This window comes from Hemiscyllium ocellatum, chromosome 35 (assembly GCF_020745735.1).
Source record: "Hemiscyllium ocellatum isolate sHemOce1 chromosome 35, sHemOce1.pat.X.cur, whole genome shotgun sequence".
NCBI classification, from domain to species: Eukaryota; Metazoa; Chordata; class Chondrichthyes; order Orectolobiformes; family Hemiscylliidae; genus Hemiscyllium; species Hemiscyllium ocellatum.
Genome location: NC_083435.1, coordinates 24780598 through 24805012, shown reverse-complemented (window position 1 = coordinate 24805012; position 24415 = coordinate 24780598). Strand labels below are relative to the sequence as shown.

General features: G+C 47.4%; 1 protein-coding gene across 3 annotated transcripts in view; it reads right to left on the bottom strand.

Annotated features, from left to right (window-relative positions):
- Positions 1-17729: 17729 nt before the first annotated feature.
- Positions 17730-24415, bottom strand: part of LOC132832903 (flotillin-1-like) — a 47035-nt gene continuing 40349 nt past the window's right edge. For all 3 annotated transcript variants that reach the window (XM_060851136.1, XM_060851137.1, XM_060851138.1), the window contains exons 11-13: positions 22366-22503; positions 19323-19487; positions 17730-18655 (exon numbers count right to left, since the gene is read on the bottom strand). In XM_060851136.1, coding sequence (XP_060707119.1) covers positions 18626-18655; positions 19323-19487; positions 22366-22503 — 333 coding nt within the window. In that variant the 3' untranslated portion in view covers positions 17730-18625. The remainder of the gene's footprint in view (positions 18656-19322; positions 19488-22365; positions 22504-24415) is intronic.

Genomic DNA, 24415 nt, shown 5'->3' with positions numbered 1-24415 from the left:
GAGAGAGACCCCGGTGATCTTCTCAGCTGTCCTCACTATCCATTGCAGGGTCTGAAGATCCAAGACAGTGCAATTCCTGAACCAGGCAGTGATGCAGCAGCCCAGGCTACTCTCAATGAACTCTCTGTAGAATGTGGTAAGGTTGGGAGCTGGGCTTTCCTCAACCTACACGGAAAGTAGAGATGCTACTGTGCTTTCTTGGAATATGGAGCTGGTGTTGAGGGTCCAGGTGAGATTCTCTGCCAGGTGTACGCTGAGAAATTTGGTGCTCTTCACTATCTCCACTGGGGAGTTGTTCATGTCTAGCGGAGAGTAGTCACTCTGTGCTCTCCTGAAGTCAACAACCATCTCTTTCATCTTAAGGGCGGCATGGTGGGTCAGTGGTTAGCACTACTGCCTCACAGCACCAGGGTCCCGGGTTTGATTCCAGCCTCGGGCTACTGTCTGTGTGGAGTTTGCACATTCTCCCCGTGTCTGCGTGGGTTTCCTCTGAGTGCTCTAGTTTCCTCCGACAGTCCAAAGATGTCAAGGTCAGGTGAATTGGCCATGCTAAATTAGCCGTAGTGTTAGTTGCATTAGTCAGAGGGAATTAAGTCTGGGTGGGTTACTCTTCGGAGGGGTTGGTGTGGACTGGTTGGGCTGAAGGGCCTGTTTCCACACTGTAAGGAATCTAGTCAACTCCATCTGCCACTGCTCAACCCATAGACTCAATTGATCAAGATCTCTTTATAATCTTCGATAACCTTCTTCACTGTCCATGATACCAAGTTTGGTGTCATCTGCGAACTTACTTACCATGCTTCCTACATACTTAGCTAAATCATTTATATAAGTGACAAAAAGCAGTGGACCCAGCACTGATCCCTGTAGAACACCACTGGTAACAGGCCTCCAGTCCAAAAAAAAACCCTCCACTACCACAACCCTCCCGCTATTAAACCAATTTTGGATCCAATTGGCAAGTTCACCCTAAATCACATGTGATGTAACTCTACAAATTACTCTACCAAGCAGAACCTTGACAAAGACTTTTCTAAAGTCCAAATAAACAACGTCTATCCTTCTGCCCTCATCAATCTTCTTGGTCACTTTCTCAAAAACCTAATATAATTTGTGAGATATGATTTCCCACTCACAAACCCATGCCAACTATCCCCAACCATTCCTTGCCTCTCCAAATGCATATAAATACTACCTTTCAGACAACTTTACCCACCACCAAATTCAGACTCACAGGTCTGTCATTCCCAGGCTTCTCCTTATATCCGTTTGTAAATAAAGGCACAGCATTAGCCACTCTCCAGTTCTGGAACCTTACCTGTAGTTATAGATGAGACAAATAGTAAGGGCGCCCGTAATTTCCTCACTAACTTTCTGCTACACCCTGGGATACAATAGATCAGGTCGTAGGGATTTATCCACCTTTATGTTTTCTTAGACCTCCAGCATTTCCTCTTCTGTAATGTGAACTATTTTCAAAGCATCAGTATTTATTTCCCTGACTCGCTCGTCTCCATTTCTTTCTCCATAGTAAAAACTGATGCAAAATATTTGTTTAATATCTCTCGCATTTCCTGTGGTTCAACACAGAGATGACCTCATTGATCTTTAAGTCACCCAACTCTCTCTCCAGCTGCTCTTTTGCTCTTAATGTGCTTGTAGAATCTCTTTGGATTATCCTTAACCTTATCTGCCACGGGTATCTCATATCCCCTCTTTGCCTTCATGATTTCGCTCTTAAGAATTATCAGACACTATTTATATTGTTCAACAGACCATTCAAAATCGGAGACAGCTACAGAGAGTGGAGAACTCAGCCCAGACAATCACAAAGGCCAATCTATAGGCTCCATCTACCAGGCCCCACTGTCAAGGAAAGGCCGCCAGCACGCTCAAAGGTCCATCCCACCCTGGCAATGTTTTTCTACAACCTCTACCATCGGGGAGAAGGTACAGAAGCCTGATCACACCCACCAGCCGGTTTCGAAACAGTTTCTACCCTCCTGTTGTTAGAATGGACTCACAAACTCTTAACATTCGCCTGTACCTGTGTTTTGGTTTTTGCTGCTGTTTCCCTATTATTTACTTATCTATGCAATTTAACTCTGGGATCTGCCTGTATTGCTTGCAGGACAAAGCTTTTCACTGTGCCTCAGTACACATGACAATAAATGCAATTCAAACTCAAGTTCAAATTCAGATTCATTCAAACCCAATTGTTCATGTCTAATATACGATCCCTTTTTATTCTTGACCAGAACTTCAATATCTTCATAAATCCATTGTTCCCTAATCCTACCAGCTTTACCTTTCACTCTAACAGAAACATAATAATTCTGATGTGGAGGTGCTGGTGTTGGATAGGGGTGTGCAAAGTTAAAAATCGTACAACAACAGATTATAATCCAATAGATTTATTTGAAAGCACTAGTTTTCAGAACAGCGCTCCAAAAGCTATTGCTTCCAAATAAACCTGTTGGACTATAACCTGGTATTGTGTGATTTTTTTAACATAATAGTCTGAACTCTCATTACCACACCTTTGAAAGCCTAGCGCTTATCAGACGTCACTTTACCAGTGAACAGTCTACTCCAAGTCACTTTTAAAAGTTCTTGTTGCATACCATTAAAATTTGCCTCATTCCAATTAAAAACTTTAACTTTTATGAAAGTGTCCTTTTCCATAACTATTTAAAAACTAATAAAATTATGATCATTTGAATCAAAGTGTTCTGCAACTACACGTGGTCCGTCTTATTACCCAAGAGAAGGTCAAGTTTTGCTCCTTCTCTAACAGGAACATTTACATATTAATAAAGAATATTTTCTTGAACACTGTTAATAAATTCTTCACCAGCAAAACTTTAAGACAAGGTTGTCCCCAGTCAATGTTAGGAAAATTAAAATCACCTACTATTATAAACTTTATTATTCTTACATATATCTGAGATCTCTCTACATATTTCTTCTTCAATTTCCCTCTGACTATGGGGAGGCTAAAGTACAATCCCATCAAGGCAATCATTCCTCTTTTTATTTCTAATTTCAGTCAATATATTTTCATTGGCCGATTTTTCAGAAATATCCCAGAAATACAGCAGTAATGTTTTCCATAATCAAAAATGTCAGTCCCTCTCCCTCTTTCACATCCGTTTCTATCCTTCTATAGCATCTGAAACCCAGAACACTGAGCTGCCAGTCCTGTCCATCACTCAGCCATGTTTCTGTAATAGCTCTGACGTCCAAATCCCTTGTTCCCAAACATGTTCTGAGTCCATCAGCCATACCTGTCAGACCCTTTACATTGAAATAAACAAAGTCACAGAGATGGACAGCACGGAAACAGACCCTTTGATCCAACCCATCCATGCCAACCAGATATCCCAACCTAATCTAGTCCCACCTGCCGGCACCCGCCCATATCCCTCCAAACCCTTCCTATTCATATAGCCTTTTAAATGTTGTAATTGTACCAGCCTCCACCACTTCCTCTGGCAGCTCATTCCATACACGCACCACCCTCTGTGTGAAAAAGTTGCCATTTAGGTCTCTTGTTTATCTTTCCCCTCTCACCCTATACCTATACCCTCTAGTTCAGGACTCACCCACCCCAGGGAAAACACCTTGTCTATTTATCCTATCCATGCCTCTCATAATTTTGTAAACCTCTATAAGCCTCAGCCTCCGACGCTCCAGGGAAAACAGTCCCAGCCTGTTCAGCCTCTCCCTATAGCTCAAACCCTCCAACCCTGGCAACATCCTTGTAAACCATTTCTAAACCCTTTCAAGTTTCACAACATCTTTCCGATAGGAAGGAGACCAGAATTGTACGCAATATTCCAACAGTGGCCTAACCAATGCCCTGTACAACTGCAACATGACCTCCCAACTCCTGTACTCAATACTCTGACCAATAAACGAAAGCATACAAAACGCCTTCTTCACTATCCGATCTACCTGTGACTCCACTTTCAAGGAGCTATGAACTTGTACTCCAAGGTCTCTTTGTTCAGCAACACTCCCTAGAACCTTACCATCAAGTGTATAAGTCCTGCTAAGATTTGCTTTCCCAAAACGCAACACCTCGCATTTATCTAAATTAAACTTCATATGCTACTCCTCAGCCTATTGGCCCATCTCATCAAGATCCCATTGTAATCTGAGGTAACCTTCTTTCACTGTCCACAATTCCTCCAATTTTGGTGTCATCTGCAGATTGCCCTGCCTTATTTCCCAAGAGAAGGTCAAAGGGACCAAGTTCAGACTTGGCCTGAGCAGGTCTAATCACACACTCTAGAGGGGGGTCACACTGGTGGGATTTCAAGATCAAATTTGGCCAGAGGCTATCAAGGATTTAAATAGCTGGCTGCCATCAGCGTTGTGGTTGTGTTTGCCGCGCTGGGAATTTATGTTGCAGACGTTTCGTCCCCTGTCTAGGTGACATCCTCAGTGCTTGGGAGCCTCCTGTGAAGCGCTTCTGTGATGTTTCTTTCGGCATTTATAGTGGTTTGTCTCTGCAGCTTCTGGTTGTCAGTTCCAGCTGTCCGCTGCAGTGGCCGGTATATGGGGTCCAGGTCGATGTGCTTATTGATTGAATCTGTGGATGAGTGCCATGCCCATTCAATCAATAAGCACATCGCCCTGGATCCAATATACCGGCCACTGCAACGGACAGCTGGAACTGACAACCGGAAGTGGCAGGTATAAATCACTAGAAATGCCGGAGGTAACATCAAAGAAGCGCTTCACAGGAGGCTCCCAAGCACTGAGGATGTCACCTAGACAGGGGACGAAATGTCTGCAACACAAATTCCCAGCTCGGCGAACAGAACCACAACAACGAGCAACCGAGCTACAAATCGTCTCCCAAACTGTATCCATCAGTTGCACGTGTCTGGAGATGGTATTTGGGGTTCATCATTTCTGTCACTTTCACCATATCTGGAAGATAAAAATCTGTGTCTCCTACAGCTGTCCTAGAAATATGGGTCAAACTATCAAAAAGGGGACAATGATTTTAAAATATAGGCCATTTGCAAGGGCTGCACAGCTGTATGTATTTGGCATACTGCTGATTCACATGTTCATCCCTGGGAATGCCAACGATCATTTCAGAATAGATATTACTCATCTTTGTCTCCAATGTGAAGATATTTTATTATATTCATTCATAGGACAGGGCATCACTGGCTAGGCCCAGCATTTATTACCCGTCCCTAGTGGCCCCATTGACAAGATGGTGGTGAGCTGCCATCTTGAACCGCTGCGGTCCACCTGCTGTGGGTTGACCCACAATTCCCTTAGGGAGGGAACTCCAGGATTTTGACCCAGTGACAGTGAAGGAACAGCCATTATACTTCAAAATCAGGGTGGTGAGTGGCTTGGAGGAGAACTGGCTGGGGCTGGTGTTCCCATGTATCTGCTACCCCTGTCTTTCTAGGTGGAAGTGGATGGGTTTGGAAGGTGCTGTCTTGAGGACGTTTGGTGAATTTCTGCAGTGCACCTTGTAGATAGTACACACTGTTGCTAGTGTTGGTGGTGGAGGGAGTGGATGCTTGTGGATGTGGTGCCAATCAAGCGGGGGCTGCTTTGTCCCTGGGTGGTGTCAAGTTTTATGAGCATTGTTGGGGCTGCCCCCACCCAGGCAAGTGGGGAATATTCCATCACACTCCTGACTTGAGCCTTGTAGATGCTGGACAGGCTTTGTGGAGTCAGGTGAGTTACTCAGTACAGTATTCCTACTCTTTGACCTGCTATTGTAGCCACTGCATTTATATGATAAGTCCAGTTGAGTTTCTGTTCAATGATAACCCTCAGGACATCAATAATGGGGGGATTCGGTGCTGGTCACAACCATTGAATGTTAAGGGGCGGTGGTTAGATTGTCTCTTCTCGGCGATGGTCATGATTGACTGGAAATTGTGTGGTAGGAGTGTTACTTGCCACTTGTCAGCCCAAGCCTGGATATTATCCAGATCTTGGTGCATTTGAACATGGACTGCCTCAGTATCTGAGGTGTCGCGAATGGCACTGCAATCATCAGCAAAGGTCTCCACTTCTGACCTTATGATGGAGGGAATGTCATTGATGAAGCATTGAGTCCAGGACACTACCCTGAGGAACGCCTAAAGCTGGAGCTGAGACAACTGACCTCCAACAACTATGACCATCTTCACATGGATCAAATATGACTCCAGCCAGCAGAGAGTTTGCCCCTCGATTCCCGTTTGGCTCAATCTCCTTGATACCACACTCGGTCGAATACACCTGTGATGTCAAGGGCAGTCACCCTCCCCTCCCCTCTGGAATTGACCATGTTTGAACCAAGTCTGTAATGAGGTCAGGCCCAGGGGGATCCCAAACTGGGTGACACTGAGCACGTGCTGCTTGATAGCACCGTTGATGGCACCTTCCATCACTTTACTGACGATCAAGAGTAGACTGATAGGTCAGTAATTGGCCGGATTGGACTCATCCTACTTTGCTTTTGCAGGACATGCCTAGGCAATTTTCCGCATTAAGTCAGGAATAGATTGGCTAGAGGAGCGGCAAGTTCTGAAGCTCAAGTCTTCAATCCTATCCCTGGAATGTCGTCAGGACCCATCGCAATATCCAGCACCTCCAACTGTGTTTATTGATACGATGTGGAGTGAGCTGAAAATGTGTTGCTGGTTAAAGCACAGCAGGTTAGGCAGCATCCAAGGAACAGGAAATTCGACGTTTCGGGCCAGAGCCCTTCATCAGGAATGGAGTGAATCAAATTGTCAAAGAGAAATCATGTTCATTAAATAAATGATTGGATTCTTTAAAGGAGTGAAATGCGCTGTGAATAAAAGATAGCCTGTAGACATGTTATAGTTGGATTTCAGGAGACATTTGATAAGGTGAGTTACCAAAGGTTATTACATGAAAGAAGAGCTCATCATGTAGGGAGTAGTGTATGAGTATAGCTAGAAGATCTGTTGGCTGGTGGGAAACAGACAGTATGTACCAATGAGTCTTTGTTTGACAGGCAGGATCTGCGCTCAGGCCTCAATTTTCCTTTTACAATTGGTATCGATGACTTCAATGAGGGGTCATGATTTGGAGATGCCAGTGTTGGACTGGGGTGTACAAAGTTAAAAATCACACAACACCAGGTTATAGTCCAACAGGTTTAATTGGAAGCACACTAGCTTTCGGAGCGACGCTCCTTCATCAGGTGGTAGTGGAGGGCTCGATCGTAACACAGAATTTATAGCAAAAATTTACAGTGTGATGTAACTGAAATTATACATTGAAAAATTGATTGTCTGTTAAGCCTTTCATCTGTTAGAATACAGTGATAGTTTCACTTCTTTCATGTGTAAATCACAAAACCATTTTTTTAAAGTTGCATTCTTGGGTTAGCTGCTAACAATGGTGATAGCTAGACAATATGTTGAAGGTGTTGCCCTCCTGTGTTCTCTGTCTATGACCTGATGTTTAGATTGATTCTAATCTAAAAAGTGAGATAACAGTGTTTTACATAAATTCATGCAGCTTTTGAGCTCAGACTACATGAATGTTTATGAATGTATGCAGTTTTTGAGCAAAGTACAATGTAACTCTGCAAGTACAAATTCACCCCACGAAATATATGTGTGCATGTGGGTCTTTGTCTGTGTGTGTGTCTGTCTGGGGTGGGGGTTGTGAGTGTGTGTGTGTGTGTGTGTGTGTGTAGTGGGTGCAGAGTGTCTTAAGCCTGTGAGGGGGTGCATGTGTGAGTGTGTGGGTCTATAAGGGTGTGTGTGGGTGTCTGTGTGCACGTCTGTGTGTACCTGTGTCCATGTGTGAGAGTGTGTGTATGTGTGTGTGTGTGTGTGTGTGTAGTGCAATGGTGATCACCTGTAATGTGACATGACCCCAAAATCCCAGTTGAGGTCCTCCCTATGGGTACCGAACTTAGCTATCAACCTCTGCTTGGCCACTTTCCTCTGCTGCCTGTCCCGAAGTCCACCTTGGAGAATGGTCACCCGAAGGTCCGAGGCTAAATGTCCTGGACCACTGAAGTGTTCCCCAACTATAAATTCTGTGTTACGATCCAGCCCTCCACAATCACCTGATGAAGGAGCGTCGCTCCGAAAGCTAGTGTGCTTCCAATTAAACCTGTTGGACTATAACCTGGTGTTGTGTGATTTTTAACTTCAATGAGGGGAGTGAAGTCACGCCGGCTAAATGTACAAATTAAACAAAACCAGATGGTGTGAAGAAGATATAAGCAAATTGCAGACAGATAAAACGCTGAGTGAGTAGGCACAAGTCTGGAAAATGTGGAGCTTTCACTTTGGAAGGACCGATTGTATTTTTCAAAACAACTGTCGACTACTGAAATGGAGAATGACCGCAGGATTCAGAGGTGCAGGGGAATTTAGGTGCTGTACTGCATTCGTCACAAAAAGTAAGTATGCAGGCACAGTACGGAATCTGGAAGACTAATAGGATGCTATCCTTTGCTATGAGAGGAATTTAACATAAAAGAAAGAAGGTGAAAAAAAAAATCACTGCCTGAAACTACAGCAGAAGACGAAGACCTTTGGTTTTTTTAACTAAAATCATCGAATCATTCATCATGGAAACAGACCCTTTGGTCCAACCAGAACATAATCCCAAACTAAACTAGTCCCACCTGCCTGCTCCTGACCCATATCCCCACCAAACCTTTCCTAATCATACACTTCTCCAAATGTGTTATAACTGTACCCACATCCATCACTTCCTTGCAAGTTAATTCCACACGCAAACCACCCTCTGTGTAAAAAGATTGCTTCTTATGTCTTTTAAATGCTTGATTTTTAAGACGTATAAAACTTCCAAATCTTACTCTGTTTTTTTTAAATCTATAAGCGTGAGTAAGGTGAACGCATTTATTTTCTTATATTTACACAGTGATCCGTCTCTTGACTGACTTTTAATATTAAGGATTGGTGTTATTATCCCAGAGCAGTAAGTCTGTGCTAGCACCGTGCTTTTGATCAAAGCGTGTTGTGTTGGTTTTTAGGTAGTTACTGGGATTGTACATTATAATCCGTCTCAGCCTGCTCCAGCCCCACCAAATTCATCTCCGTCTACCTCGATACTGCCCTTTCCCCCAACCCCCTGTCCAGGAACTCCCCACATACGCTCAGGACATCCCCACGCCCTCCGCCTCCTCCAAGACGTCCGATTCCCCGGCCCCCAATGCCTCATCTTCACCATGGACATCCAATCCCTCTACACCTCCAACTGGCATGACCAGGGCCTCCAAGCCCTCCATTTCTTCCTCTCCCGACGTCCCCAACAGTACCCTTCCACTGACACTCTCATTCATTTGGCCCAACTGGTCCTCACCCTTAACAATTTCTCCTTCGAATCCTCCCCCTTCCTCCAGACCAAAGGGGTAGCCATGGGTACCCGTATGGGCCCCAGCTATGCCTGTCCTTTTGTTGGCTAAGCAGAACAGTCCATCTTCTGTAGTTACACCGGCACCACTCTCCACCTCTTCCTCTGCTACATTGATGACTGCATTGGCGCCACCTTGTGCTCCCACGAGGAGGTTGACCAATTCATCAACTTCCGAGGAGCAAAAAAATCGATGTTTTGGGTAAAAGCCCTTCATCAGGACTGAAGGCAGGAAGCCTCCAGGGTGGAGAGATAAAATTGGAGGGGTGGGGGGTTTGGGTCTGGGGAGAAGGTAGCAAAGAGTACAATAGGTGGATGGGGGTGGGGGTGAAGGTGATTGGTCAGAGGGGAGGGTGGAGCGAATCGGTGGGAAGGGAGATTGGCAGGAAGGACAGGTCATGAGGATGATGTTGAGCTGGAAGGTTGGAACTGGGGTAAGGTGGGGGGAGGGGAAATGAGGAAACTGGTGAAGCCCACATTGATACCCTGGGGTTCCGAGACGTTGGGTGGTGAGGGAGAGGCGGTGGAGGAGGCCCAGGACCTGCCTGTCCTCAGCAGAGTGGGAGGGGGAGTTGAAATGTTGGGCCAAGGGGCGGTGGAGTTGACTGGTGCAGGTCCTGGGCCTCCTCCAAAACCAAACCTTAATCACTGACGCCTGGAGGAAGAACGCCTCATCTTCCACCTCGAAAACCCTTCAACCCCAGAGCATCAATGTGGACTTCACCAGTTTCCTCATTTCCCCTCCCCCCACCTCACCCCAGTTCCAACTTTGCAGCTCAGCACCACCCTCATCACCCATCCCTCTTCCCACCTATCCATCCCTCCCTCCCCTCCAACCTATCATCTTTGCCCCCCACTTTCATCCACCTATTGCACTGCTCAGCCCCACCCCACCCTCCCATTTATCTCTCCATCCCCTCGGCTCACAAGCCTCATTCCTGATGAAGGGCTCCAGCCCAAAACATCAACTCTCCTGCTCCTCGGATGCTGCCTGACCTGCTGTGATTTCCCAGCATCACATTCTCAACTCTGATCTCCAGCATCTGCAGTCCTCAAGTTTGTCCCGATGTGCTCTTCCTGTCGGTTGTGGGAGATCAGGGAGAATGTCCATGTTACTGATGATTACACCTGCAGGAAGTGTGTTTGGTTGCAAATCCTTTTAGATTACATGGATCAGTTGGAATGGTAGCTAGTGGCAATGAGGAGTTTACAAAAGCAAGGGGGGTGTGAAGGAAGGTAGGTTCAGCAAGGTGCAGATACAATCAGGTAGGATGGTTGACTACTAGGAAAGGTAGGAGAAAGTGAGGACTGCAGATGCTGGAGTGTTGGAGAGGTAGGCAGGTAATGCAGAACTTTCCTATGGCTATCCCCATCTTAAACAGATCTGCCACTTTTGGGGGGGTTTCTGGTACCATGACTGGCTGAACTGTAATGAGGGGTCTGTCAGGTTCCAAGCAATCGATTGTAATGGGGACCCCGTGGTCTGGGGAACAGACTACGGTGGACAATGAGGCATCAGGACAGTGTTTTGCCTCCTCGGTGCCAGGGTCAAGGATATCTCACAGTGGGTGGAGAGTATGCTGGAGGGGGAAGAGAGACCAGCAGGAGGTTGTTGTGCTCATTGGCACCACGTCGGTAAGGACAGTGATGAGATTCCACAGAGAGAATATATAGAACCAGGCAGGAGGTTAAAAAGCAGGCCATCGAGTGTAGTAACATTGGGACCGCATGGTGGCTCAGTGGTTAGCACTGCTGCCTCACAGGACCAGGGGCCCAGGTTCAATTCCAGCCTCAGGCGACTGTCTGTGTGGGGTTTACACATTCTCCCTGTGTCTGCGGGGGTTTCCTCCCACAATCCAAAAGATGTGCAGGTTAAGGTGAATTGGCTACGCTAAATTGCCCCATAGTGTTAGGTGCATTAGTCAGAGGGGAATGGGTCTGGGGTGGGTTACTCTTTGGAGGGTCAGTGTGGACTTGTTGGGCTGAAGGGTCTGTTTCCAATCTAATCTGGATTACTACCAATGATGGCATGTGCTCGTGAGAGGAGAAATAGCAGGAGTGGGCAGATGAATGCGTGGCTGAGGAGCTGGCTTGGGGAGGGGGGTAGGGGTTAAAGATTCATGTTTTTGGAGCATTGGAATCTCTTCAGGGGTAGAAATGATGTGTAGAAGTTGGATGAGTTCCACCTGAATCGGAAGGGGACCACTACCCTTTGCATAGGTTAGCTATTGCTACTTGGGAGGCTTTAAGCTAGTGAGGGTGATTTGGCGCTTTGGAAAGCATAAGCTTTCCTGGTGAAGAGCTTTTGCTCGAAACGTCGATTTTCCTCCTCCTCGGATGCTGCTCGACCAGCTATGCTTTTCCAACGCCACCCGTTTTGAGCTCTGATCTCCAACTTCTGCAGTCTTCACTTTCTCCCTGCAGCCAAGAGTTCAATGCAAGAGGCCTAACAGGGAAGGCAGACAAACTCAGGGCATGTATCGGAACATGGGGCTGGGATATCAGAGCAATTACAGAGACATGGCAAATGGATGGATAGGACCGGCAGGTTAATGTTCCAGGATATAGATGCTATAGGAAGGATAGAAAGACGGGGGGGGGGGGGGGGCAAGAGAAAAGGAAGCAGGGACTTTTGGTTAGGGCCAACATTGTGGCTGGACTTGGGGGTGATATTCCTGCGAGATTGTCCAGTGAAGTTATTCGGATGGAACTGAGGAATAAGAAAGGGATGCTCACAGGACCAGGAGCCCAGGTTCAATTCCAGCCTCGGGCGACTGTCTGTCTGTGTGGAGTTGGCACATTCTCCCTGTGTCTGCGTGCGTTTCCTCCCACAGTACAAAGATGTGCGGGTCAGGTGAATTAGCCATGCTAAATTGCCCCATAGAGTTAGGTGCATTAGTCAGAGGGAAATGGGTCTGGTGAGTTACTCCTTTTTGGGATTGTAATAGAGCCAGCAGGAAATTGAGGGGCAAATACATAAGGTCTCAGATATCTATGAGAATAATAGAGTAATAACAGTAGGGAATTGTAGCTTTCCAAACATAGACTGGGATTGCCTTAGTGTTAAGGGCTTGGAGAGGGAGGAATTTGTTAAGTGTGTACAAGAAAATCTCCTTATTCAACATGTGGACGTACCTACTAGGGCAGGAGCAGGACTTGACCTTCTCTTGGGAAATAAGGCAGGGCAAGTGACTGAGGTGTGATCATAATTCTATTAGTTTTAAAAAAAACTTACAGCAGAGGATAGACCAGATCTAAAAGTTAAAGTTCTAAATTGGAGTAATTGGGAAGGCTATCTGCAGGTAAAGGCATGGTTAGGAAGTGGGAGGCTTTTAAAAATGAGGTATAATGAGTTCAGAGACAGTATGTTCCTCTTAGTGTGAAGGTTTAGGGAATGCTGAACAGCTGGAGAAACTAAGGCTGTGGACAAGAAAGGGACGGCATTACCAGATATACACAGCTGGGACTGAGTGGATCCTGGAAGGAGTATGAGGTCAGTACACTTAAGGCAAAAAGGGGATAAGAGATGGTGATGGCAAGTAAAGTTAAAGAGAATCCAAAGAGATTCTAAAAGTATATTAAAAGAGTAACTAGGGAGAGAATAGGACCCCTTAAAGATCAATGAGGCTGTCTGCATGTGGAACCACAGGAGATAGGGGAGATACTAAGTGAATATTTCACGTCAGCATTTACTGTAGAGGAGGAGATGGAAGCGAGGGAACCTGGGAAATAAATCGTGACGTCTTGAAATTTTCCATATCATAGAAGGTGCTGGAAGTCAAAAAAATGTCACTGATGAATAGCTGAAGGTGGTTGAGCCCAGGACGCTTACCCTGAGGAGGTCCTGCAAAGGTTCCCTGGGTCAGAGATGACAGACTGGAACCAACCTGCTCTGTTGTGGGTATGCCGCCGACCAGCAGAGAGAGGTTTCCCTCGGTTTGCACTGCCTCTAGATTGGCTGGGACTCACCGACACCACATTCGGTTCAATGCAGACTTGGCATCAAAGACAGTTCTTCCCAAGTCACTTGTAAAATTAATTTGTAATCGGACAGCGTCTGTACCGACGTGTGAAAGATACTAAACTTCAACAGCATGGCTTTTGTTTCCCCCCCACCCAAGCAAATAATGTAATGCCTGGCAACTATATTTAGATTCCTTCAAATGCTACTGAAGAAATGAATACTAAAGAGCTCACTTGTGATTTTTAATGGACATGACAACCTTCCTTACCAACCAACCATCGGTAACAAACCCTTCAAAGAGGAGGAAGTGAGGACTGCAGATGCTGGAGATCAGAGCTGAAAATGTGTTGCTGGAAAAGCGCAGCAGGTCAGGCAGCATCCAAGGAGCAGGAGAATCGACATTTCGGGCATGAGCCCTTCCTGAAGAAAGGGCTCATGCCCGAAACGTCGATTCTCCTGTTCCTTGGATGCTGCCTGACCTGCTACGCTTTTCCAGAACAAACCCTTCAACTCAGGAACCCAAGTAAAATGGCTATCGAAGTATTTGTTGATTGACCTTTCATCCAAATTCATTTGCAGCTTCCTTTAGGGCAATCTGAAGCTTTAATTGGCATTTGCTCAACATAACATCACAAAGAGCTTTAGTTAGTGAGGCACTTATGGAGTGTAGATGCATCGGGATGAATGAGGGTCCAAATGATAGAGCTTTTTGCAATTAATAAGTGAGGAGAAAGCGGTTCCAATGATGAAAAGGTCAAGGGGTAAGAGCACCCAGTTTTATTGGTGACTGGTAGCAGAACTTATATAATTAGCATTAACTTGCAAAAGGGAAAGGCTTAAATACTTAAAATGGAAAACAAAACACAGGGAAAGAGCAAGGGGATTAGATTCCTTACAGTATGAAAACAGGCCATTCGGCCCAATAAGTCCACACCGATCCTCCGAAGAGCAAACCACCCACACCCACTCCCCTACCATATATTCATCCCTGACAAACGCACCTAACACTTTGGGCAGCTTAGCTTGGCCAATTCACCTGACTCGCACACCTTTGGATTGTGGGAGGAAACCGAAGCACCCGGAGGAAACCCACGCAGACATGGGGAGAACGTGCAAACTCCACACGAGTGCTGGAATTGAACCCGGGTCTCAGGCGCTGTGAGGCAGCGGTGCTAACCACTGAGCCACCGTGAGTGGGGGAAAAGAGGGAAAAAGAAAGTTAAAAAGAAGGCTGGGTGTGCGGATTTGACAGTAGAAGTGAAAATTGAAGTAATTTTAGGTCGCTGCGAGAGAGAAATCTTTCCTCTCTCAATGAACGAATGGAAAAGTATCCAATGATCTTTACCTCCATTGGCGTGTCTCACTATGACACAACACTGGCCTCTACTGGTAGTTTAAAGGTATTACAGAGTGCAGATTACCATGGATCCCACAACCCAGGAGCTCACGAGTGCCTCACCACCTCACATCCCAGAAATCCAGCTAGCCCACAGCCGTAATACACCAGGCAGGGACACCCTTCAGGTAAAAGCGCAAATGCGACCCAAGTCATGGCTGAGCCTGCCATAGTCCAAATGTGAATGTACTACAGGCGACAGTGGGGACTGCAGATGCTGGAGACCAGTCGAGAGTGTGGTGCTGGAAAAGCACAGCAGGTCAGGCAGCATCCGAGGGGCGGGAGAATCGACGTTCCGAGTAAAATGTACCAGAGCCAAGTTTTTGCCGAAGACAAAAACCAGAGAGAAGCCAAGTGCTGAGGGATCACAAAGAGGAAACAGGCAGGGTACGTGAGTGGACAAAAACTTGGCAGATGGAATATAACGGGAGGGGGGGGTAAAAATGTTAGGTCACATACTTTGGCAGGAAGAAAAGAAGATCTGAAAGTTATTTAAATGGAGAAAGACTGCAGAAAGCTAGAGAAGGGAGGGATTTGGGTGCTCTCACCTGTGAATCACAAAAAAAACGAACGTACAAGTACTGTGTTAGGTGAGGCACCTAGAATTGTATTCAAAGGGAATGGAGTATCAAAATGGGGAGACTTTGCCAAAAGGGCCTATGTCCGAAAAGCCGATTTTCCTGCTCTTCGGATGCTGCCTGACCTACTGTGCTTTTCCAGCACCACACACTCAACTCTGATCTCAAGCATTCGCAGTCCTCTCTTTCTACTAGTTAGATCGCTGTGTACAGTTTGGTCCTGGCATTTAAGGCATTCGGGGCAGTGCAAAGACAATTCACCAGAAAGGGATTTACTCAAGAGGAGGGGTTGGGCCTGTGCTCACTGGAGCTGAGATGAATTCAAGATCATCTTACTCAAACAGACCAGACGCAAGATTTTTACGGGAGATGACTTCTTGGCACAACTGTAGAAGTGTCATTCCCTCCTCCCCACCCGCCCCCAACTTGTGGGAAGATCTAGGACCAGAGGGCATAATCTCAGGATAGCTGTCTGCCCACTAAAGACAGAGATGAGCAGCAATTTCTCCTCTAAGTGAGTGACAAATCTGTCGAATTCTTCCCTGCAGAAGGCTGGGTCATTATCCAAGGCTGAGAAAGAATTTTAATCAGCAAGGGAATCAAGGGTTACTGGGAAAAGGCAGGAAAATGGGTTTCGGGATGACCAAGTCAGCCACGATTGCATTGAATGACGGAGAGGACTTAATGGACTGAGGGGCCTACACTCTATGCTCTGTTGTTTAAGGTCTTATGGACTGCAGCCCCCCGATCCAAATGGGGGAACGAACGTATCCAAACGTCCGGAGAGCTCCTGAGAATCAGTCTCGACTAGTGATGCCTCCCAAGGTTCAAAACCCCAGTCAACACTTAGAACAGAACATATGAGCTGCACAGCCCCTTCTACAGAACCGTGCTGAATGGATTCGAACATCGACAGCAGGAGGTACTTTCTGAATGGGTGTAAAGCTACAAACGGTGGAAGAATCAAAGGAAATTAGGGACTTCGACCCACAGCCCACTAAATCTGTACAGGTACAAAAACAAAATCAACACAAGGGGGGGGGGTGGCCAATGGACACTATCCTTCATGACAAGGTGACTGGAACATGACAGAGGTGTCATAGAGATGTATAGCACAGAAACAGACCCTTCAGTCCAACCCGTCCATGCCGACCAGATATCCCAACCCAACCTAGTCCCATTTGCCAGCACCCGGCCCATATCCCTCCAAACCCTTCCTATTCATATACCCATCCAGATGCCTTTTCAATGTTGTAATTGTACCAGCCTCCACCACTTCCTCTGGCAGCTCGTTCCATACACGTCCCACCCTCTGCATGAAAATGTTGCCCCTTAGGTCCCTTTTACATCTTTCCCCTCTCACCCTAAACCTATGCCCTCTAGTTCTGGTCTCCCCGACCCCAGGGAAAAGACTTTGTCTATTACCCTCTCCAAGCCCCACAAGATTTTGTAAACATCTATAAGGTCACCCCTCAGCCTCCGACGCTCCAGGGAAAACAGCCCCAGCCTGTTCAGCCTCTCCCTATAGCTCAAATCCTCAAACCCCGGCAATATCCTTGTAAATATTTTCTCAACCCTTGAAAGTTTCACAACATCTTTCCGATAGGAAGGAGACCAGAATTGCATGCAATCTTTCAACAGCGGCCTAACCAATGTCCTGTACAGCTGCAACGTGACTTCCCAATTCCTCGAGGATTAAAGCAAATGATGAGTACGCCATGTACGACAGCGGTCACTATAATGTTGAAGATGAGAGCATATTTGCAAGATTTGAAGGTATGAAGTGAAATTGTTGATTAGATAGTCAAAAACGGTGTCTACTGGTTAAGACCACAGGGCACGAGACGAAGGCTGATACAGGGAGCACTTTCAGGAGTGAAGTTAGGGAAAAATAAGTATCGGCAAAAGGTGGTTGGAATTTTGGAATTCTTCCACAAATGACAGCTGATGCTGGGCCAATTCCTACTTCTGAAATGGGAACAGACAGGTTTTTATTGAGCAGGGGTTATTAAGGGATGACGAGGAGGGGTTGAAAGGCAGGTCAGTGGAGATGGTCAAATCTTACCGAGTAGTAGATCAGTCGCAAAGGGCATATCGGCCTCTTGCGGTTCCCAGCACCGCCCAACCGCCTGATCAAAGCCCACCTCCTGCCTCTCTCCAAACCCCTGCCATGGAAAAACGGGCTCAACTCTATACCTCCTCAATCCCTTTCAGGATGTGGAAAGGCTCAGTCAAACTGTGCCTTATTTCAAAGAGGCACAACCACGGCTTCTGAGATGTACATCCTCCTCATCTCTGAGCGACTGCAGAGCTGGGGAGAAATTCTCCAGAACACAGGGAGGGAGTCACCTTTTATCCCCACCCACCGCTGTCAGGAAATAAGTACCAGAAGCAAGGCAGACGAGATGTTTTATTTTACTTTGTCAGAGCAGCTGGACAGCTATATTAAATGTAACAGTGAGTATCGCTAAATATCTCCACTGAGGAGGATCAGGCAATAGGGCAATTCTGTATAATATATACACAACATATTACAAAAAAAAACATTAGTCAGAGTTATTTGAATGGATTGTTTTGATTTTTTTCAGACTAAGTGATTGTTTCAGAGAGCTGAGGTGAACTTCACAGGATCGTGTTGACATGTCCTGACACAGGATGATAACCCTCCAAATGAGTGATGTTAAGTTGGTTAAAATTGGAATCTGGTCAGAGACATGAACACTCTAAGGCACTGCCACTTGGTAAACAACAAGAAAATAAAAACATTAAAACATGATTTTTCTTTTCTGAGCCCTCCCCATCAGAGTCTTCACTGAAACACGACATCGTTGACAGCACGTAGCGTCTCAGGGTGTGAAAACAGCTTCCTCCCCCCACCCCAACTGTTATCAGAACCCAAGCAGACTGATTCCAGTTACGAAATGCTGAACTGTTGCTCAGACAGACCGACACAGACGAGAAAATGCACAATTTAAAACAGATAGGACCTTTCAAAAGAGGTACACGATTCAGGAAAACGAGACACGGTGACAAAGATCGACGATATGATTTGTGTCTCAATCCCTTCTACATTGAGATTGACTGACAGGACAACACTGAGCAGGAGAATAAAAGGTACCTGACAAACACATGCAGACTGAACAGTAACACATAGGTAAATACACATGCAATAGAGGAACACTATCCATCGCCAACCCCACAGCTCGAACTCTGTCCCTGTCGGACTTCACTTGCATCAGGTAGTGTCCCAGACCACACACTCCATCCACGCTCGCCTGCCTCACTGTATTAGGACATTCGGCTGGGTTTCGCAGCTCCCTGCAGACACAACGGGATGTGGTCAGAGGTGGAAGGAAAAAGAATTTATAGATTAAACATTGGCACTGTCTTCCCCAAAACTCTCAATGGCAAGTGGCTCGATAGTGAAATCCATAAGTTACTGTCCCACCCAATCCTGGGGGAAAGGACAGTGTCTGACCCACTGTCCCACCCAGTCCCAGAGGGAGGGGGGAAAGGACAGTGTCTGACCCACTGTCCCACCCAGTCCCAGAGGGGGGGGGGGGGGGGAGGACAGTATCTGACCCACTGTCCCACCCAGTCCCAGAGTGGGGGGGAAAGGACAGTGTCTGACCCACTGTCCCACCTAGTCCCAGAGGGAGGAGTGGTGGAGGGGGTGAGAAAGGACAGTGTCTGACCCCCAGCCCCAGAGGGAGGGGGGAAAGGGCAGTGTCTGACCCCTGTCTCACCCAGTCCCAGAGGGAGGAGGGGTGGGGGGGAAGGACATGTCTGACCCATTGTTGCACCCAGTCCCAGGGGGAGGGAGGGAAGGGAAGGACAGTGTCTGATCCACTGTCCCACCCAATCTCAGAGGGAAGGGGGTGATAAAGGACCGAGTCTGACCCCCTGTCCCACCCAGTCCCCGAGGGGGGGAGATGAAGGACACTACCTGACCCACCCAGTCTGGAGGCTTTCCCTCGCTCCTCACCTGGACAATGCTGACTCCGGTGAGTTTCTCAATGGTGTCCGGCAGCTTGGTCATGATGTCGAGCACCTCACCGCTGAGTTTGGCTGCTCCCAGCTCCCCGTTGCCACTGCTGACCATGGTGATCTTCTTCACTTTGGAGAAGGGCTGGCTGATCTCAGCTGCAACCTGGTCCCAACAACAAACAAGTCAAGGGACTGCTCCAGAAAACATGCAGCCTTGCTGTAACATCAATAGCCGTCTCTCTCTCTCTCTCTCTCCTGCACATCAACACTCCTCAATGATAAGGATTGACGGAAAGAGGAGGGGAAAGATTTAAAAGGTCTCCTCTCTCCTTCCTATCGTAAAGATGTTGCGAAACTTGAAAGGGATCAGAAAGGATTTACAAGGATGTTGCCAGGGTTAGAGGATCTGAGCTACAGGGAGAGGCTGAACAGGCTGGGGCTGTTTTCCCTGGAGCGTCAGAGGCTGAGGGGTGACCTTACAGAGGTTTATTAAGTCATGAGGGACATGGATAGGATAAATGGACAAAGTTGAAAATGTGTTGCTGGTTAAAGCGCAGCAGGTCAGGCAGCATCTAAGGAACAGGAAATTCGACGTTTCGGGCATAAGCCCTTCATCAGGTTGAAGGGCTTATGCCCGAAACGTCGAATTTCCTGTCCCTTGGATGCTGCCTAATCTGCTGCACGTTAACCAGCAACACATTTTCAGCTCTGACCTCCAGCATCTGCAGACCTCACTTTTTAAATGGACAAAGTCTCTTCCCTGGGGTCAGGGAGTCCAGAACTAGAGGTTTAGGGTGAGAGGGGAAAGATATAAAAGGAGCCTAAGGGGCAACTTTTTCACATAGAGGGTGGTACGTGTATGGAATGAGCTGCCAGAGGAAGTGGTGGAGGCTGGTACAATTACAGCATTTAAAAGGCATCTGGATGGGTATATGGATAGGAAGGGTTTAGAGGAATGTGGGCCAAGTGCTGGAAAATGGGATTAGATTAATTTAGGATATCTGGTTGGCATGGACGGGTTGGACCAAAGGTCTGTTTCCATGCTGTACGCGTCTGGGGCTCATTCCCAGAAAGCATTTCTGCACCCAACTGAAGCTGGCCAGACAACTGCACAGTGGTGCTGTCGCCAGACTAATAGCCCAGAGACATTTACATTCAAAAAGCAGCATGGCTCAGGGTGAAATCTGAATTTCGCTTTTAAAAAGCGACGGTCAAACCAGGAAAGACCCATCTGGTTCACTCACATCTTTGTTTACAGACAGAAACCTGGCCTACACGTGGTACAAGACCCACAGCAAAATGGACCACACTGGACTGTCCTCTGAAACAGTCTAACAAGCCACTTTGGTTGTTATGAAACTTGTGAAATGTCTGCATGAAGAAGAAAAGTAGGAATGAAACAATATTGACTACCTGGCATCAACTGAGACACCAGAGCTGACCATGGCAAACTGAGCCCTGTCAACCATGTAAGGTGCTCCTCACTCACATCTGCTCGCACCAAAACCATCGAATCCCCACGGTGTGGAAGCAGGCTATTTGGCCCATCGAGTCCACTACGACCCTCTGAACAGCCTCGCACCCAGCCCCAACCCTCTCCTGTGACTCTGCAGTCTCCATGGTTCATCCATCGAGCCTGCAGATCCCTGAACACTACGGAGCAACTTAGCATGGCCGATCCAGCCTGACCTGCACACCTTTGGACGGTGGGAGGAAACCTACGCAGACGCGGGGAGACTGTGCGAACTCCACACAGAGGCTGGAATAGAAATTGGGTCCCTGATGCTGTGAGGCAGCAGTGCTAACCACTGAGCCACAGTGCCACCCCAGCCTAAGGAAAGCTATCCCACAGATTGGCAGAGTAGGAACATGTCCGTGCTAAACAGCAAAAGCAGCAACTGATAAACAAGGCTAAGCAATTCCATAATCAGTGGATCACCACTGAATACCCAAAATATCTGTCCTGGTTGTTACTATTGACCAGTGTCTGAGCTGGTCTGAGCCACGTGAATACTGTGGCTATAAGAGGCAGGTCAGAGGCTAGGAATACTGTGACCAGCAGCTTATCTCCTGCATTCCCAGAGCCTCTCCACCATCTCCAACACACAAGTCAGGATTGCGACGGAGAGCTGCTCACTTGCCTGAATTAGTGCAGCTCTGACAACAGTCAAGAAGCTTGACACTGTCCAGGAGAAAGCAGCCCGCTTGTCACAAGATCCACCGACCCTCAATCACTGGAGTGCCCCATCGCTGAAACACACAGCAGAAATTCAACAAGGCTCCCTAAGTAGCCGCCGGCAACCCACAACCCCTTCCGTCTGGAAGGGGAAAGGCACCAGGTGCCTGGCAACACCACCATCTGCAAGTTCTTTTATGAACCATTTGCCCACCCTGACTTGGAAACATATATCTCCGTTTCTTCACCGTCACTGGGTCGAACATCCAAGCACTCCCTTCCTGACAGCACTATAGGAGAAAGTGAGTTCTGCAGATCAGAGCTGAAAATGTGTTGCTGGAAAAGCACAGCAGGTCAGGCAGCATCCAAGGAACAGGAGATTCGACATTTCGGGCATAAGCCCTTCATGAGGATTCCTGATGAAGGGCTTATGCCCGAAACGTCGAATCTCCTGTTCCTTGGATGCTGCCTGACCTGCTGCGCTTTTCCAGCAACACATTTTCAGCTCTGACAGCACTATAGGTCAACCGACATGAAACAGACTGAGGCAGCTTGCCACCACATTCTCAAGGGCAGCTGGAGAACTGGCAATAAACTCCGGCACTGCCGGAGAAGCTGATATCTCCTGAATTAATTTTCAAAAATGCTCTATAATTTTCAAATTCTCTATAATTCCAAACCATGGTGGGGTGGGGGGGTGGTGGGATTTGCAAAGGAGCGAGGTGTGGGGGGGGGAAGATAAATTTTACAGAACATCATGGTCAAGAACTGCCCCTCCTGCTCCGCCAGCCCGAGACTGGAGTTTAAGGCTTGTCACAATCACTCAGCCGCAGGTTGGGGATATCTCGCCTTCCCGAGCACTTACCTCAGGCAGCTTTTCCAGCACCATATCGACCATGGCAGCGTCCTTGTACTCGTTGAAGGCCTCCGCTTTCTTGATCATTTGCTCAGCCTCTGCCTTGGCCTTGGCTTGGATGGCGAAAGCCTCAGCGTCTCCTTTCACCTACGGAGCGAGCCAAGCACAGCCGTTTAGTCAGGTACGGGCAGGAGGCGGCTGGGACAACGCAGCAAGCCAGGCAGCGTCAGGGTGTGCAAAGGTCGGCGTTTTGGGTGTAACCCTGGGAGTGGGGAGCTACAGATAAAGGGGGAGGTGAGGGCAGGGGGAGGGAGGTGAGGGCAGGGGGGTGAGGTGGGGACAGGTGGAGGGTACAACCTGATTGGTCAACGGGAGGAAGGAATCTGGTTGGTGGCAGGGAGCAGTGGAAGGGATGGGGTAGAGGTTGGGTGGGGGGGGGGGGGGGTCGGGGGATGGGGAGGGAGGCTATTCGGAATGGAGAGATGAGGAGGAACTGCACCTCATCTTCTGCCTGAGCAGCCTCCAGCCCGGAGGATTCAACGTTGAGTGCTCCAATTTCAAATAAACTTCCTCCCCATCCCCCGACCACCCTCCCCAGACTTTTCCCCCTCCCTTCCAGCCACCAACTGGATTCATCCCTCCCACTGACCAACCAGGTGGTACCCGCTACCTGCCTTCACCAGCCTGCCCCCGCCACCCCCTTTACCTGCAGCTCCCCCCACACGCACCCCTTCCCTCCCAATCCTGAAGAAGGGTTACACCCGAAATGTCGGCCTCTCCATCTCCTGACGCTGTCTGGCTTGCTGTGTTCTTTCAGCCTGCTCCTGCCTGTCTACTTTAGATTCCAGCATCTGCAGTTTTATTTTTCTCTTACCAAGCTTATTCAGATACAGCCGAAACCTCCCCCCACCCACCCCAAGCATCGATATCACAGCTGCTCAGCTCTTTCCCCACCCCCGATGATAGCCCATCCGTACCATTTTTCACCCGTGTTCCCCGTCTCCGTTTGTAAAAGGAAACAAAAATGTCCTGACTTTAATTTGGAAAAGCTGCTCTTGGATCCGGTGATCTGGGGCGGGTGCCAATAGAGAAAACAATCCCAGATTTCCACTGCCCATAAATTCCAAGGAAGAACAATTCCGAAGGTCAGACCTCCTAGCCAGATTAACGGAAAACATTTAATATACCAAACTTAAAAACAAAAATCAAAGGGAAATCCAGATGTCGGCTCATATTCCACAGAATATTATAACATAGAAAGGAAAGGCTAAACACATACTAGCAAAGGAAATGTATAATCCAGGAGAAAGCTAGCCAAGAAATCTAAAAGCAGATAGGAAGACTTTCTCTTCGTATTGAAAGCATTATTAAGGCTGGGCCTTGCTCGCTGGAGCCTAGGAGACCTTAGAGGTCTAGAAAGTCATGAGAGGCAAAAATAAGGTAGATAGCCAACAGTCTTTCCCAGTGGTGGGTGAGTCTAAAACTACTGGTGTAAGTATAAGATGAGAGGGGAGAAATACAAAAGGGTGCAGTGGAGCAATGTTTTTCACACAGAGGGTGCTGAGTGTTTGGAACAGGCTGTTAGAGGTAGTGACAGAGGTGAGTACAGTTTTGTCATTTAAGAAACATTCAGTCAGGCAGGTACATGAACGGGATGGGTCTTGGAGTGGGGTGCAGAATGATAAGGACCAAACGCAGGGAAACGGGACGAGTTTAAATTAGGAAAACTGGGCGGCCAAAGGGCCTGTTTCCAAGTTGAAGACCTCTACGACACAGGAGTTAGCTAAGTTAGCACTGGTCCTCTGAAAGGTGAGCCTGGGGAATTAATAATGGAAAATGAAGAACGGAAATTGAACAGGCATTTTAATCACAGAATCCCTACAGGGTGGAAACAGGCCTTTTGGCCCAACAAGTCCATACCATCCCTCTGAAGAGTAACCCTACCCAGACTCATTTACCTACCCTATTACTCTACATTTACCCCTGACTAATACACCTAACCTACACATTCCTAGACACTATAGGCAACTTAGCACAGGCAATCCACCTGAACTTGCAC